This window comes from Pavona decussata, unplaced genomic scaffold (genome assembly GCF_977016875.1).
Source record: "Pavona decussata unplaced genomic scaffold, jaPavDecu1.1 SCAFFOLD_58, whole genome shotgun sequence".
Lineage (NCBI taxonomy): Eukaryota > Metazoa > Cnidaria > Anthozoa > Scleractinia > Agariciidae > Pavona > Pavona decussata.
The window spans coordinates 4,359,863-4,375,158 of NW_028145480.1; the positions used below are offsets into that span (position 1 = coordinate 4,359,863).

Sequence of the window (15,296 nt, forward strand, 5' to 3'; positions counted from 1 at the left end):
AGAGGTATAGAACACAACGTTCGCAGCAGTTTATTGTATTCAAATATTGACGGTACATTGATTTATCTCATTTGATTATTTTTTATTAACTTGTTGTTTTCGTTGTAATTATGTTTCATATATTATTATTGTATATGTAATACAGTTTCATTCTAGCCTCTGTGATTTAACGCCGCTGTATAATACATACGTAGTTTCTATATTTTAGTTTGTATTGAAACTCTGTAATTTAGCCTTATTATTATTATTATTATTATTATTATTATTGTTATCATTACTATATTATTATTATTATTATTATTATTATTATTATTATTATTATTATTATTATCATCATCATAGAGGCATTTGAACTGTCTTAAAAAACAATTGGAAACACTAAGTTCAAAACCTTAAAAGGTGTTGAATATTTGACAAAATTATCTTTGATTATTTAGCCCTGTTTCGAGTACAGGTGCTGGAGATTATAGTGTACAATAGGCGCCGGTCTATATCTTCACGGTAGATTGTTTTGATATAATATCTGGCCGCCATAAAGCTCCATACAGTGATCTGATCATCGCTGAAACGGGAATTTATATCATTTTCATTTCTGCCAGACTCTGTTCAACTCCGGAAGGAAATGAACGAGCCTCTAAAGCCACAATGTCATTTCGAAAACGTTTGGTTAAGTTAACTGATCCGTAGCTTTACTTGCTTCAGTGAAGTCCCGCCCATTTCCAGAAGAAGGCAGAAAAAACCTTCATTCAACTCCGGAAGGAAATGCAACAGCCTCTCAAACGAAAACGTTTTCGAAAATGTCAGGTCTTCGTCTCAATTTTATTACCGGCAAAAATATTTGCATGTCTTATCTCATGTTATCATTCCATCCAACAGAATCAAAGGGTATTTATTTATGCATTAGGGTTTATTCATTGATATACCTCCTGCTGTTGGTTCACGGTAATTGAATTTTGTAATCATTTACTTCTGTTCAAACGAGATAGAGTGTACAAGTACGATTTAGTTATTCGATTTGGAAAGGCTTAGCCCCAAAAATTCGGAGTCCAAAAAGAATCATTGCCTTCTGGTAAGGAGACAATGACTTTCCATGAACTCTTCAGAAAGTTGACGCCCAGTACGTTGCTTTAGGCGTTTAGAACTTTGCCGCGGCAAAAATACAAAGGCTCTAAGGAAATCATGATTCGGTAACTTAAATTTACATAGCGCCGTAGAGCGATGATGATGGCCGCTCAGTGTGATTAATATCGAGAGAGTTCATTAATTTTGCAAGATCAATTGAAAGGGTGGCAGAAGAATAGGTCTCGATATTGACATAAAGGCATATATCAACAGTAGAAAACAAGATTGAGAAACATGGTTCTTATCGTGAAGATCACAAGCACGGTTTTCGACGAAAGAGTCGTCTGATTTTGCGACTGGTCTTAATAGACGGACAGATCCTTGGACAAACTTAGACGACTTTTAAGCCAAATCGTGTCTCTCCCATTTTCCCACTATTTGGCCATACGTTGGCGTCTTTGTTTGAAGAAGTCCATTTGCATGAGTGAATGTGCCATTAGCATCTTTCGAGGCTTTCAAGCATTTCACAAATAAAGGCGATACACAAGAATTGTCAAAGTAGCGTGCCCTAGCTCACTCGTTTGAGCCCACAGGCTTCAAGAGCTTCACAACCAAACACTTAATTGATAGCTGCCTAGATATTACAAGTTAGGCCTTCTTTTAAAGGAAATGGACAAGATGGTTATTTTATAAGGACATTGCGGTGCTGCGTCGGTGGGGAGTAAAAATAAACGTTTGGTTTATCAACACTGAGTTGCTAACTAAAGGTAAATTGGGTGACGCTCGAATCGTCAGCACTCTTATCTCTTTACGGTGGCTAATTTATTTTTAGTTATCAACTCTGTTGTTAAACCAAACATTCTCATTTTGTAGCCCCGGGAAAGGAAATGAAATTACCCAATCAGAGTACTGGCCTTACAAAGCTTAATGCGGATTAGCCAATAGAAATGCACGATACAAATTTTAATGTTTTAAGAAGACATCCTGTCAAAGTCTGAGATAACACACCCAACTTGATATCTCTAACCATTCACTTTGAATAGTGAGGACTGTTCGGAACTTCACGGATCTTTTGACTGGAGCTCTCCCAAGAATTGGCGCCAAAGAGTAAGTTATATAACTTCCAAGGTAAATTCAATATCATTGTACCTTTGTAACCTTTTTTTTTTTTCTTATTGTACATTAACGACGCGTTTTGAACCTGGAGATGAATTACGTTTTAAATGAGAACCTTTCATTGTTTCGCTTTTGCGGGGGGCACTGCTCCTGGCTTTTTGCGAAGTCGGTCAAGAATTTGCCCTCAAACGAAGTTTAAATTTCATCAACCAGTTTTTTCTTAACTGTTCGATTTCATTTCAGTGGCCCGGGAACTAGACCAATTTGTTTCTCACATCGGCTTTGGGAAAACGCCTTTTCAAAATTCGTCGTATTAAGTCACGAAGGGGGTTCTTGAGAATTCACGGCTATTATCGGTACTGGCAGAAAAATGCAGTTTATGAAATATAATGAACGTAGCCTAGCTGAAGTTGAAATCCTGAAGGAGTTAAACAGCCCGCCATGCAAGTGAATCAAAAAAATTTGGCGGGATAAGGGATAATTCATGCTTCGTATAACACGATAATTGGTATGCTTCGCAATAAATTTCTTCTCGTTCAATTTGCCTATCCAGGTGAAAAGTTATTCAATTGAAACCCCGCAGGAAAGCTAGCGCTTTCACTGGAAAGCTATGGTCTGTTGCTGTACGTTACAATGTACTAATTTACCGCCTTGTCACGCACATATATTAATTAGATAAATAATTTAAATCGCTGATGTTAGTACGCCTTATGAAGTTTCTGTTCGCGAGCAAGCATGGGAACGTAAATTATCAGGACAAATGACTTAACATTTTTTTTCTCTTAAATAACTTGTTTCTTGTCTTTTTAAGAAAGATAGCAGTTCTTTTTCTAAATTGCGTGCATTCAGTGTAAAGGTCTATAAATGGAAAGGTCCCGGCTTGTTTACAAAAGTTTGATATTGAATGCTCATGTACAATAAATGTTGACTCAAGCCTACAATTTCAAGTGCTATAAAACAAACATAATTTATTTTGGCGCCAAGCAATGGCTTAATAAAGTGCAAACGTTGAACCTATAGAAACCCTTTGTATCGATCCGAGAACGACTGTGTGAGATACGGAAATTTGTTGTTAGTCGTGCGAGAGCTAAACATTAACCAATCGGGAAACACGTTTTTCTTTTTGATTTTTTAACTTACCCCTAAGGAGGAGACGTTAGGAATCCCATAATTCAACGCTTCCAACTATATTAACAACTCGCATTGCTCACGTGACGGGTCATTCGCAATGGAGTTCGTGGAGGAGAATGCTGTCATGTTGTCCGCTTCGCCATTATTGTATGTAAACTGTTTGGATTTAAACAGCGTTTCATGCATCAAATCAAAGAATCTAACTTGCTGTCGGTTTCAGACAGTATTGGGGCACGTTAGTTTCCCTAACAAGCTTAGAGAAAGAGGACTTTGCCTGTTTCTGCGGACAGAAAGTTGAGCGCCATCGAAGGCTTGAATTCGCCACCACAGTCATCTTCACTTTGTTCCATAAATCCAACGATAGATTGGTATCTAAATCGAATGAAACACGACAAATTATCTTCTAACATCATAATAAGAATGAAACGAAGCTGAAACAACACCAATCGCAACATTTATTCGAACAACTCGAAACAACGGTGGGCAATGAGGGACCAATGAGATGCTATCGAAGTCAATTTATGTATTGTTTTGGCGCCAAATTAAGCAAAATTTAACGGACGTAAATTCCAATCAAAAGTGGGGACGTAACGGGACCACAATTTAAAATCGAAATAGCCAATATCTGGGCACTACCAGACGAAATTTGATGCTCAAGTACCGAGGATTACCGACACAAAAAGCCTATATAGATCAAGCATTCAAAATCCCCGAACAAACAAAACAATTCAGTCACGCATACCAGATTAAACAAAAGCATAATTTTTCCCTTTTAAAGACAGATATTCGCTAAAATAATCAAATACGATTGAAGTTATATATATCTCATTGTATGTCATCATATATATTCTTTTATATATCTCATTGTAATTGGTTTCTGAAAAACCAGTAGTGGATGGAATCAATGAAGTTGTATTCTCGGTTTTCACTGTCACGCCAAAAAAAAAAAAAATCGAAACCATTCCATGAATGAAGTCAAGAAATTGACATAGTATAGAGGATGAATAAATAAGGCATCTGTCCAAGTGTCAGGTCTGTGCGACATTCCGTACTCGAGTCATTTGACAAAATGTTCCACATAAATTTATAGAGCTTTGTATAGAGACGCCATGTTTGTGTCCCTCTGAGGGGCACAAACATGGCGGCCGGAAATAGGAAAAAACATCTGGAGTTCACTTTTGCCAGAAAAGATGTTTTTTGCCCTTATGAATTTTCGAATGTTTAGATTAATATTTCTCCTCAAACTTAAATTGTTTAGAATGCTGAAAATCACCCGAAGAGTCATTTTTAAGATACGGAAAAGCTCTGTCACGGCCGTTATCCTGATGTCGCGCACGATGGAAACTCGGAAATTGAAACTGTTCCATTTTCAAAAGGAAGCACGACATTGAGCTAAGAAATTGTGAACAGACATATTTTTAGGTAATGTTTCCTTGAATGAAGGTAAAAATTTTTGTCGGCCTCCCAGTTTTGAATTCTAGAATTCGGTGACGTCACGTGAAAACCGAGAATTGTATTGTATTGTATTGTATTGTATAAGTTAAATGATAAAAGAAAGCATAAATAGATTTCGCTTACCTTTTCTTTCCCGGAATACTGAATAACAGTTTTCTGAAGTCAAGACATTTTTTCCTCCTCGTTTGTCTCTTTCAAAGATATTTGACACCTTCCAATCGATAAATTTGTCGCAACGGCGCATGGGATCGCTGACGCCTCTTCCGCCCAAAGTATCAGTAACGACAGTATTGACGTGCTCCTGCAAGACTATTCTTTGGCAGAATATCACCTCAAACCTTTGTAATACTGCAAAAATAATTCCTTTCGTTTTAGGAGGGTGAAAGAATTAATACTTGTTTTATTAGAGTGCCAAAGTGAAAACTTCTCTCGTACAGTTTCCCGGGATTGCTAGCCCTGTGAAGGAATTTGGCTTGCCGAGACTACTAGCTCGGCGTGATTTGAACCCACCACCTCTGTCTGCCAGGGATCACTTGAGCGAAATTCTGCCGAGGTCAACGGTTTTTCTTTGATCTCGGCAATCCTCAATTCCTTCACAGGGCTAGCAAGCCCGGGGAACTATAGCACAGAAATCTTTACTTTGGCACTCGAATAAAATGATTTCACTCCAATTCTATCACATACTGCGCGGCTCTTAAGTAATTTTATGGGCCTTAGGCCACCGTGTTGACTAAAATCAAGCAATATTCCGCAGGATCGAGCAGGATAGTTGTTTTACTATTCAACTATAATCATATTGAAATCAGGGGAACGTTTTACTGCAGCAAAGCTCATGGAGATGGTCTTTATTCGTTATATATTCTTCTCCCAGAAACATGAAATTATGTAACTTGCAGACCACGAACTGCAGATTGAGCGCACCATGACCATATAAATTTTGGACAGTTTTACAATAGGTTCAATAATAAGGGCATCTAGCATTTCGGAAAGCCAGCGATAGCTGGAAAATTCGCGAAGTAAGATTCCGTTCGTTAAACTTTAGACGAATTATATTTTCAGCTTAAGAATACGATCAGATCGAACTGTGTTAGCTTAGATAAACATGCCTTTAAAAATACCATGGACGATCCGCCGGGGATGAACACAGGAAACAATAGTTTGGGTGTTTTCATTGGGTGTCGCTGAATACTTTAATTCTTTTCTGCTTTTCTTTTTAAAATAAAAGTGTTTTTTAAAGTTTGAGTGTGGGCACATTTGTGAAGTTACTAATTCTTCCAAGAACTATACAGCATTCTGTATCGAGACAAGAATGGTAGGACGAAAAGCTATTGAAACCGACACCGGGTCTTCTTAAAATTAGCACAGTTTACTCAGTCATTGTTTAATTTTTCCTTTTTCTTAGCTAAAGGTTAGATAATGTCTGCGGGAGTAATCTTGCTGTCTGCTGCGTTTGCTGTAGCCACGAGAGGTATGTCCTTTACATGATTAACCGTTACTGTAGCACATATGCATGTATCTTCACATATTTTGGTCCTTTATGCAGTTATTGATTCCCTGCTAGCAGAGGTCTCTGACGGCGAGAAGGAGAGAGACCTCTGCCGGCCCCCGACGAATCTTCTGTCGCGCATGCGCTAGTGAGTGATATTTTAGTTACATGTAACACGAGCTTCGCAAACCGGTTTGCGCGCAAAACTAATTCCGTACCCTGATCTCAGTCGGTTCGGGAATGTCGAAATGTGGGATCTGGTAAAGTTCGATACAACGCCATTTCTGGTTGGTTACCAGAATTAAGAATGCCTCATTCTAATCTGGTCCGTGATTGGCTCTTTCCTTCTGTGTTTAGTTTTCCCGAGCGGTTTTCGCTCAGCTCGGGGAAGAAACAAAAACACGGAGAAGTTTTCGCTCCGATAAAGATTGTCACTGATGCGACGTTTTAATACATACATGCCCTTTGTGTGGGGAGAGATCAGTGAGAGATTGTATTTTCGGAAGACAACAGCGACTTTAGCCAAAAAGAGTTTGCAGTAACGTTCAAACGGCCTTGCCAAATTACACAAGTTTCCAACACCCGATGGATATAAGCTTGCTTACTTTTGGGGAAAAATGGAGGTAAGTCAAATTTTTTTTGTATTTCTTGACAAAAATGACTTTTTTAAAATGATTATTTATTTAGTAAACGCCAATTAATTTCCCCCAAAATACTTTACCTTGAGTTCCTGAACACGCGCGCCGCATTTGCTAGCATATTTTCGGTTTTTGTCTTCTGCTAAAAGACTATTTTTCTTCTATAAATTGAACTGGACTTTGAGTAAGAGACTTCATAATATAATATTAGTCCTTTCAGGCCAGTGTGCTTATTCCTTCAAGATCCATACAACATCTCTCATAGGACTACTTTGGAGAAATTGATAGAGTGTCCACACAATAATATTATTCATCTGGTGAGATCAATATCGCTCCCACCCCTCAGCTAAGAAAAATGAAAAATGTCTGACTTATGACCACCAAAATAATAGTAATGAAACCCATACCACAAAAGAGAACACCTTGTCTGAACCGATCAGGGCTCTTTATGTAAGTGTAGTTAGTTTAAATTTATCCCCTCTCCCCCACCTACTGAGTTAAAATAAATTTGGAGCCAAAATATAAAACTAGCCTTCCTCTAAAATAAAAATGGGGACATTGGTTTACATGTCTGCACCACCTAATGTTTTGCAGGTCTATGCTTGTGCTAGGTTTTAGAAAAGAAGTAGTTTTAAAAGGAGAACATGCATCTTTGGATTTGAAATCACTTATAGTTTTTAGAATCTTTTTTGCTATTGTTCCTTTCTTCAAGATAGGGGAATTTCTTCATTGTTTTATCATTAGTATGGAGTCCTTGAAGTACTGAACACACTTCATTTACTACTTCCATTGTTAATCCTGAGCACACTCACTGATACAAATAGTTATCACTGGCCTCAGTTTCTCCTTTATTTCTTGTTACCTCTGCCTTAATTTCTTCCACCTGATTTCTAGGGAGAAGCAAGTTCCTAAAGTTCCTATCAGTGATGTGAATATCTTCAAGGGCAAAAACAGCTGGGCACAGCTCAACACATATTTAAGAGCAGTGACAGTCATTTCGGACAACAGATGTCACAACGCTGCATTTTTCACACAAAAGCCAAAACCAAAGTGGTTATAAGCAAAAAATTTTCCCCTGCACAGATTTCTGGGGTATTTACACTAATCTGCATAATGGGTTGCATTTCTTCAATATTTTCACCAATATGATTGTTGTTAAAGTAACGTTTTGATGTAGCAGGCTTCCCATCTCTTCCACTTTCTTGGAAAAAAATTTCCATTGTTTGGGGAAGACCAAAATGAATAAATTATTATCCTTCCAGCACAACGAGAATCAAAACCCATTCCCAAAGCCATTGTGGCAAATAATATTCATTGTCAGTCTGTAGAGAATGAGACTGAGCCAAAAGTCCATTTTGAGGAATAGTAAGTAAGGTAGACCTGGTGATCCCCAAACTTTCCACCAAAAAAGGCACCCCCAACTCCATACAGTACTAATGATGAGTAAATCAGTGATAGACAGGCTTAATTTTTAACATTGGTGGTGATAAGTTCATCTGCTATGGGCGAAAATATTTAATCAAACTGGTCAACATTACTTTGTGTTAAGATAGGAGGGCCTTTGTAGTACTCCATAAATCTTTCATATTCAAACTTTGTAGGATTGTAGTTTGGTTGTTTTTCTGTTGCTGTTGTTGTCATGACAACAATCCTAGCTGCAGGGAATACTGAGGAAAGTGTTCCTAGTTTGCTGTACTCTGAAATTGTGCCCCCTGAACAAAGATGCAATTAATTACAAAAAAAACTGTAATTATTCACTGGGATGTTGTTATTCTTTCCATTAGAATAAGACAATATAATTACCAGAAAATGGATAATGAGAAGGCTGAATAAAAAGGGATTCTCAAGCAGCTAAGCCCTTTTTGAGGCGTGGGGTGGTGGAAGGACGAAGCATAAAAGTAGCTGCGATAATCACTAACAATACGGCTCTGTATTTGTTAGCTTTTAACCTTTAAGCCTTAGTGTCAAGATACAGTTTCTCCTTACTGGTCTCTACATGTCCATTTTTCATAGTAGCATTACTATCAAGAAATTTCACCACTGGTGATCTCATGACCTCTCCTTGATTTTGTATTGATATTATTAGGAGAAATTTTCATACTGATCACTATTGGGGCTTAAAGGTTCAGGGTTCACTGTTCTGATATTTTTTGTGTACTTGTGTGAAAAGTCCTTGAACATAATTTTGTGTTGCTGGTCTTAATTGTATTTAGAAAATGTAGGACCTGACATGGGTACAAATATCAATACAAGAAAATTTTTTGCTCAAGGAATTGGCATCAACAAGGAATTTTCATCCAAGACAGACACCGTTTTCAAAGTTTCTTTTCCCCACCACTTTTTTGCAGTGGGTTTGTGTCTCACAGTTTGATTAAATTTTGTTTCCTGGCTATGGAAGGCCATGGTTATGGAATACTTAGGGATTCATGGTTACTGAAGATCAGTTTACTGTGAAAGTTGTTTTGCTGCAGAAATGGGTGACAGTTCATTTGAACACACAGACATGCACACACAAACAAATAGTGGAAATATTTTTTTATTTGTTTTCTTTTTATCTCCCATTTGCTACTTTTATGAGCCTAAAAGACCTTCACACCTTCCTATTATTATTGTTATTATTATTATTTTTTTTGGCTGAAATCAAGGATCCCATGAAAGGTGAGTGTCCAAGCACCAAGATAGCTCCTTTGGACATAAAGAACCTTGTATTCTTAGTGTATCATCCTCTATGCATGTACAAATAATGCAATGCTCAGTACAACAATGATTATTTAAGCAGCTCATGGTGCCTTGCAAATCAAATGCAAATAATGACCTTTGTTCTTCATATCAAGAAGTCAAATATGATTAGACTTGTGTATTGTGTGGTTCTAATTTTCGAGTCTGAGGACTCCCATGTGTAAAATTATAACCTTTATTAACTTGTCATCAAAGAAGCAGTTGAGGGGGCATATCCCCTTAACTTAACATAAATTTCAGGTAAAAACTTTTCAAGTGTTATGTGATAAAGGTGAATCAAGAACCACTGAAATGGAAAGCTCATCACTACCAAATAAAACTCTAATGGGAAACTGATAAGGACTTGCTCTGTTTGCTCACATGTTGCAAGTAACCAAACATTCTTCAGATCCCAAATCCAGATGTGGATTTCCCAAAAGAAATTCAAACTTCCATTTTTGAGAAAACAAAAACCTTTAAAACAGCAAGGGTGTACTCAGCATTTTAATGTTGGACATAATTGGGCGCCTACCATTTACACGGACAGGTCTTTCTGGTTTGCTGGTATATAACCAAGACAGTAGCATGGTGTTAGGGCTAGGGGGCCTTGTTTAGCTGGTTCATATAAAATTATATTATTACAGTGACCTTGAGTTGTGTCCTTTGGCCTGTAAAAGAAACCTGCCGCATTTACACAATCCATTTGGTTTGGAAATTTAAACCATTAACTTATAGAAGAAGGAAAATTTGTGTGAGCAAATCAGCTGAAGAGACTACAAAGAGAAGAAATAATTTTTACGTATCACTGGTAGACCACAATTTCTGAAACTTTGCAAATGAAGATATGACATGAACCATTTGACTTTCCAATGCGAAATTTAACAGCAAGATGCCAATCAGTAACTTTATTGTGCCTCATCTACAACAACGGCCACCAAATTTTTCTGATAAAGCTTCGACAACAAGAACTCTCTGCATTGTCTGTTGCTACCTTTACCTTGGGGTGCACAAAAATGATGTGACATTTCCCTGCCTGTAAATTACAGTATCTTCAATACAGTTACCATCTAATGCGAAAACTGGTACAGCTTACTCCGGTTGACTTAAGTCTTTTTTATTGATCGTCGATAAGCACGTTGATCTTGAGTGGAGAAAGCACAATTACGATAGATTTGTTCTTGGAACAGTTTTCATTACAAAGATGGTCACAAAGGGTAGGAACTAATCTTAGTAAAAAAGTGATTTACCGCGCTTGTTGACTGCAATCTCTCCTAGTGCCTTTTTCGTTTTGGTTTAAGTTTCAAGTTTTGTTGTCCTCTCGACCGAAGAACGTTCCGAAGAGCACCCTCGAAAGCAAAAACCTCACCAGGAATGATCACAGTTACGAACCGGCGGCCACTCAGCACGGCGGACAAAGGATGATGGGCAGGCCCGTACTCCGGGCCTCAAATCGAACTTTACCAGATCTCCCCTCCGCCTGACCGTGCGAGATCTGGGTACGAGATTAGCGCAAAACAGCAGGCGCGGTAGGGTTACTGTTAAGGTCGGCACACACGAAGGGACTAGTCCCTGCGACTAGTCCCCGCAACTAGTCCCGGGGACCAAGTCCCTTCGTGTGAACTACTCATTTTCATGCAAAATCTAGTCGCAGGGACCAAAATTTGGTCCCTGCAACTTGTCCCACGAAATCAAACATGGTTTGAATTCGTGGGACAAGTTCCGGGGACTTGTCCCCTCAAATATATGCTGGTCCCTGCGTGTGAACTGTCCGTGGGACCAAATGAAAAAAAAACCAATCGCTGATCAGCATTTCAGGTCCCATAATCCCTTAAGAACTCCGTTTCAAGATGGCGGGCGACGGTGAGGTTGAGCAGCGATCCGTTAAAGAAAATAATATCTGTGCGAGCGGTTAGCACACAGTGTACTAAAAATATATTTAAGTTTGCATTGAACCCAACTAAATCATCGCTTTCACAGACGAATTCTCCGTCAATTTTCGGAGCTTTCAAATGGCGTCTTTAACTTAGTAATCTTTTGAGATGTGTTGGAGAAAAAAATTATGTCAGACGTTTGCAGTGAATCGAGAGTGTAATTTAATACTAACGGCTCAAAATCGGTCCCGTTCGCGTTACTATGAACCCCCCCCCGGGGGGGGGGGGGCACTTGACCCATACTTGGGTATAGGGGTACCGCCGGGGGTTTGAAACCCTGACCATGTTTAGGACGAAAATAACCTTAAATACCTACCCTGTGTAGGACAATGCCCTCTATTTTAGGACCCTATTTAGGACAAAGGGCAACATCTAGCTCTTGTGTTGCACAGCTGTTTATTGGCGGTAGTCATAACATTTAAAGGCCCACTGTCACTTACCGGACGTGATGTTCCACGCATTGAAACGCGAATACCAATCACAACAGATAAAATAATACACTTCCTAAAAGTGATGGCGAAAAATCCCAAAATTTCGCATTAACGGCGGTAAACCTTAAGTGGAAACTCAATTGACGTGAAGCATTATTCACTAAAATAAATGCAGAGTAACGTCTCTGCTGATTTCGGATTGACAAATACTCGACGTCAGTTTTGCAACCATACCCTGACCAGGACGGGTCCAGGACAGACTCGCTTGAAATTATATACCCTGTTCAGGGCAGAAGGGCCAAAAACCATACCCTATCCAGCGGCACGTCCCCGTATAGCCCATATAGGGGATCACCCCCTCCCCCCGGGCAATGAACCCAGCAAATGGTGAGTAAAACGGCATAATTTTGGCCTATGTAACATCACCTTTGCCCTCCAAATCATTGGAATGAACCTATATTTCCTTAGCTTTCAAATTTCTTACTGAAGTTAGCAATCTGTGGAGATATAAAAGAGAAATTAATTATTTGAGTCTCATTTACGTGAGAGGTTAGCAAATCAATTGCGTCAATACCGAACGCTGGATCGTGTTACAACCCAACGGTGATTGAGTGAAACACGGCGTAGTTTCTGGGATGTTTCTCGTCTCTTGATACCCTGCGAGCAGAGTCTCTTTCGATCTTCTTAGATAAATCGACTTTTCTAGGAAGATCGAAGGAGACTCTGCTAGTAGAGTAGTCTCTTGACGTCCAAACCATCGATTTGCAGGAAATCCTCTCGGCGAATAACATAAGTATGCAGTCCGAGAGAGTTTATGAGTTCAGTTTAAGGCCTTAATTAAATTTGAATACTTCTCTCAGAAGAGGGAAAAACAGGAAACATGCGCATGCTTAAATCACCTCAGCACTATTACTAAAAATAGATTCTGCCACTGAGACCCCCCGCATAGACTCAGGCAAACATTTCGATCCGCCAGGCAAAATGTATGTGCTCGGGCAGTAATAGAGAAACGAAAACGCTTTCATTTTTCGAGAAACGCTACTTTTGAATACTAAGTATTCAAAATGTCTAAAACTACCGTCTTAGGATTTATAGAAAGCCCACTATGAATTTTCAAAGTTGAAGATGTATGAAATCGAATTTATGCGCGTGACGGCGCGAAGTCTAAACACAACCAGATGACCGAAGTTCGAACCAATTTCGAGAACAGAAATATTTCTTGTGCATCTCAATTCTTATTGCACAGAATAGCACAATTCTTTCCCTTTTTCGAGAAGCATGATTTTATGACAACCCCAGCAAGATATTTTTTAAAGATTCGCCTGCGAGATCTCATGTTGCGCGAATTACACAACAAATGAATAGTGCTTCACGTCGATTCACGCGCACTCGAATTGACGACGAGAAAACAATCTACTGAGTTTTCGACCATGGATATTCGATTAGTGGGATAAAAAACTTTATAAAGATGATTTTCTTATTTTCATATGATTAGTATTTCGAGAGATATGATTTTCAAAGGTTCAGTTACACGACCCCACAAGCTCTGAGCTTTAAAGCATATCGTGTTTAAATAAAGGATATGTATGTAATGTATGTATGTATGTTGAGGGCACTTGCATATTTTCACAAGAGCTGAACTCGGAGAAGACTCGCTTGCATTTTCCGAGGAAAAGAAACGTCTCAATTTACATTGCTTAGCAATTATCGAAAATTTCAATAAATAAAGTTTTCAAAAAGTATAAAACTACCGTTCTAGGATTCATAGAAATCAAATTTTGAATTTTCAAAGTCCAAGATGTATGCAATTAAATTATGCGGTGACGGCGAAATGTGAAAACACGATCGGGTGTGCTAAGTTGGAACCAATTTCGTGAATAGAAATGTTTCTTGCTCTTCGCCATTCTTAATTTCTCTGAAAAGTACACGTACATGTACACTTCCTTACCTTTACTTTCATACGAGAATCATGATTTTTCGACAATCCTGGCCATAGTTTTCTTATTTTTATACGATTAATATGTAGAGAGATATGCTTTTTCAAATATTCGGTTACAAGTTGACGACATAAGCATATTTTCACAAGAGCGCTAGCGGACCTCGCATCAAAATCGCTTGCCTTTTCGAAGAAAAGTAACCTTTCAATTCAGTTAACTCAGAAATTTCTCTAACCACTTTTGCGCAAACTGCTTTCCATTATCAAATGCTCGGATGAAGAGTATGGTGATTCCCACTATCTACCGCTTAATTTCAATCCTCTGCACTTTAACCACCGTTTCATCTGCTCCACAGTATATTCCTTCGGTTCTTTTTCAAATACAGAACCAGGAACGCCATCATCGTCTGTTAGAACCGTCAAAGATCGAAGCGAACTGACTGCCACTCATAGAACTGCACTTGTCAGTCACACACATTAAGACTTTGTTTGTCTGAGTCACGAGGGGGTTCTGAAATTTCATGACGTCATTAGTGCAAAGCGCTATTTCGTGTGGTTGTACAGTTCACACTTTGCACGGGAACAACGTGTTTTTTTTTTTTTTCAATTAAAACCAAAACGTTAGTGCTGTTAAATCATTTTTCATTTCGATAGGGCAAGTGACTTCTATCCAATGTTTTTGTACTGAATGTTTTCTTTTCTGATGCATTCCAAAGAAGGTTTGTTGTGTTGCTACGACGCATGCAGTTGTTCTTTTGGAGGTGGAGCGCCCAATAAGTACTGATTTCTTACAATAATACGTAGGAAAAATAACCAAGCTTCTTCAGAACACGCAGTTTGGGACAAAAGCGTCAAAGTAATTGTAATTCAAGCGATTCAAGGTCTGCTAGTCTGCTACTCGAAGTTTAGGTGTTTTTCAAACGGCACTCGTGGTTTTTAGGGATCCGTCTCAGTGTGAGTTATAACTCAAGTGGAAGGCCAACAGATTATATAATTTGAAAAACATGACAAGTACCGTAATACCATGGCCTTTGTTAAATTCGGCGTGATGCTGCAACGAGCGACAAGCGTGTGGTCTTCAGTGTAAATAAGCCACGATTTCATAAATTTAGTCGGACTATTTCGAAACTCGACAAGTTGATTAATTATTTTGATAGTACCTTTCGATATCTGACTGCATTTGTAGTCAGTTTCGTCTGTTGCGATCTGTTTAAAATTTTGATGCAGCTTTTAAGTTTCATTACTAAGTCAGTAAATTCCCGAAATTAATTTAGATGTTGAAGTTTACAAACATATCCTGATCAGTTGTATCCTGCGAGCAGAGGCCCTTCGATCTTCCAGACTGATAAGTCCAGAAAGATCGAAGGGCCTCTGCTCGCACGGTACATCAGT

General features: G+C 38.6%; 1 protein-coding gene across 8 annotated transcripts in view; it reads left to right on the forward strand.

Annotated features, from left to right (window-relative positions):
- Positions 1 to 2,143: 2,143 nt before the first annotated feature.
- The window catches only part of LOC146479794 (uncharacterized), a 78,203-nt gene continuing 65,050 nt past the window's right edge, over positions 2,144 to 15,296 (forward strand). For 3 of the 8 annotated variants that reach the window (XM_085110630.1, XM_085110634.1, XM_085110631.1), the window contains exons 1-2: positions 2,147 to 2,190; positions 6,167 to 6,232. In XM_085110630.1, the coding sequence (XP_084966756.1) occupies positions 6,181 to 6,232 (52 nt within the window). In that variant the 5' untranslated portion in view covers positions 2,147 to 2,190; positions 6,167 to 6,180. Of the gene's footprint in view, positions 2,191 to 6,166; positions 6,233 to 15,296 lie in introns of all 8 variants that reach the window. The other 5 variants (XM_085110633.1, XM_085110632.1, XM_085110629.1 and 2 more) reach the window with 4 other exon arrangements.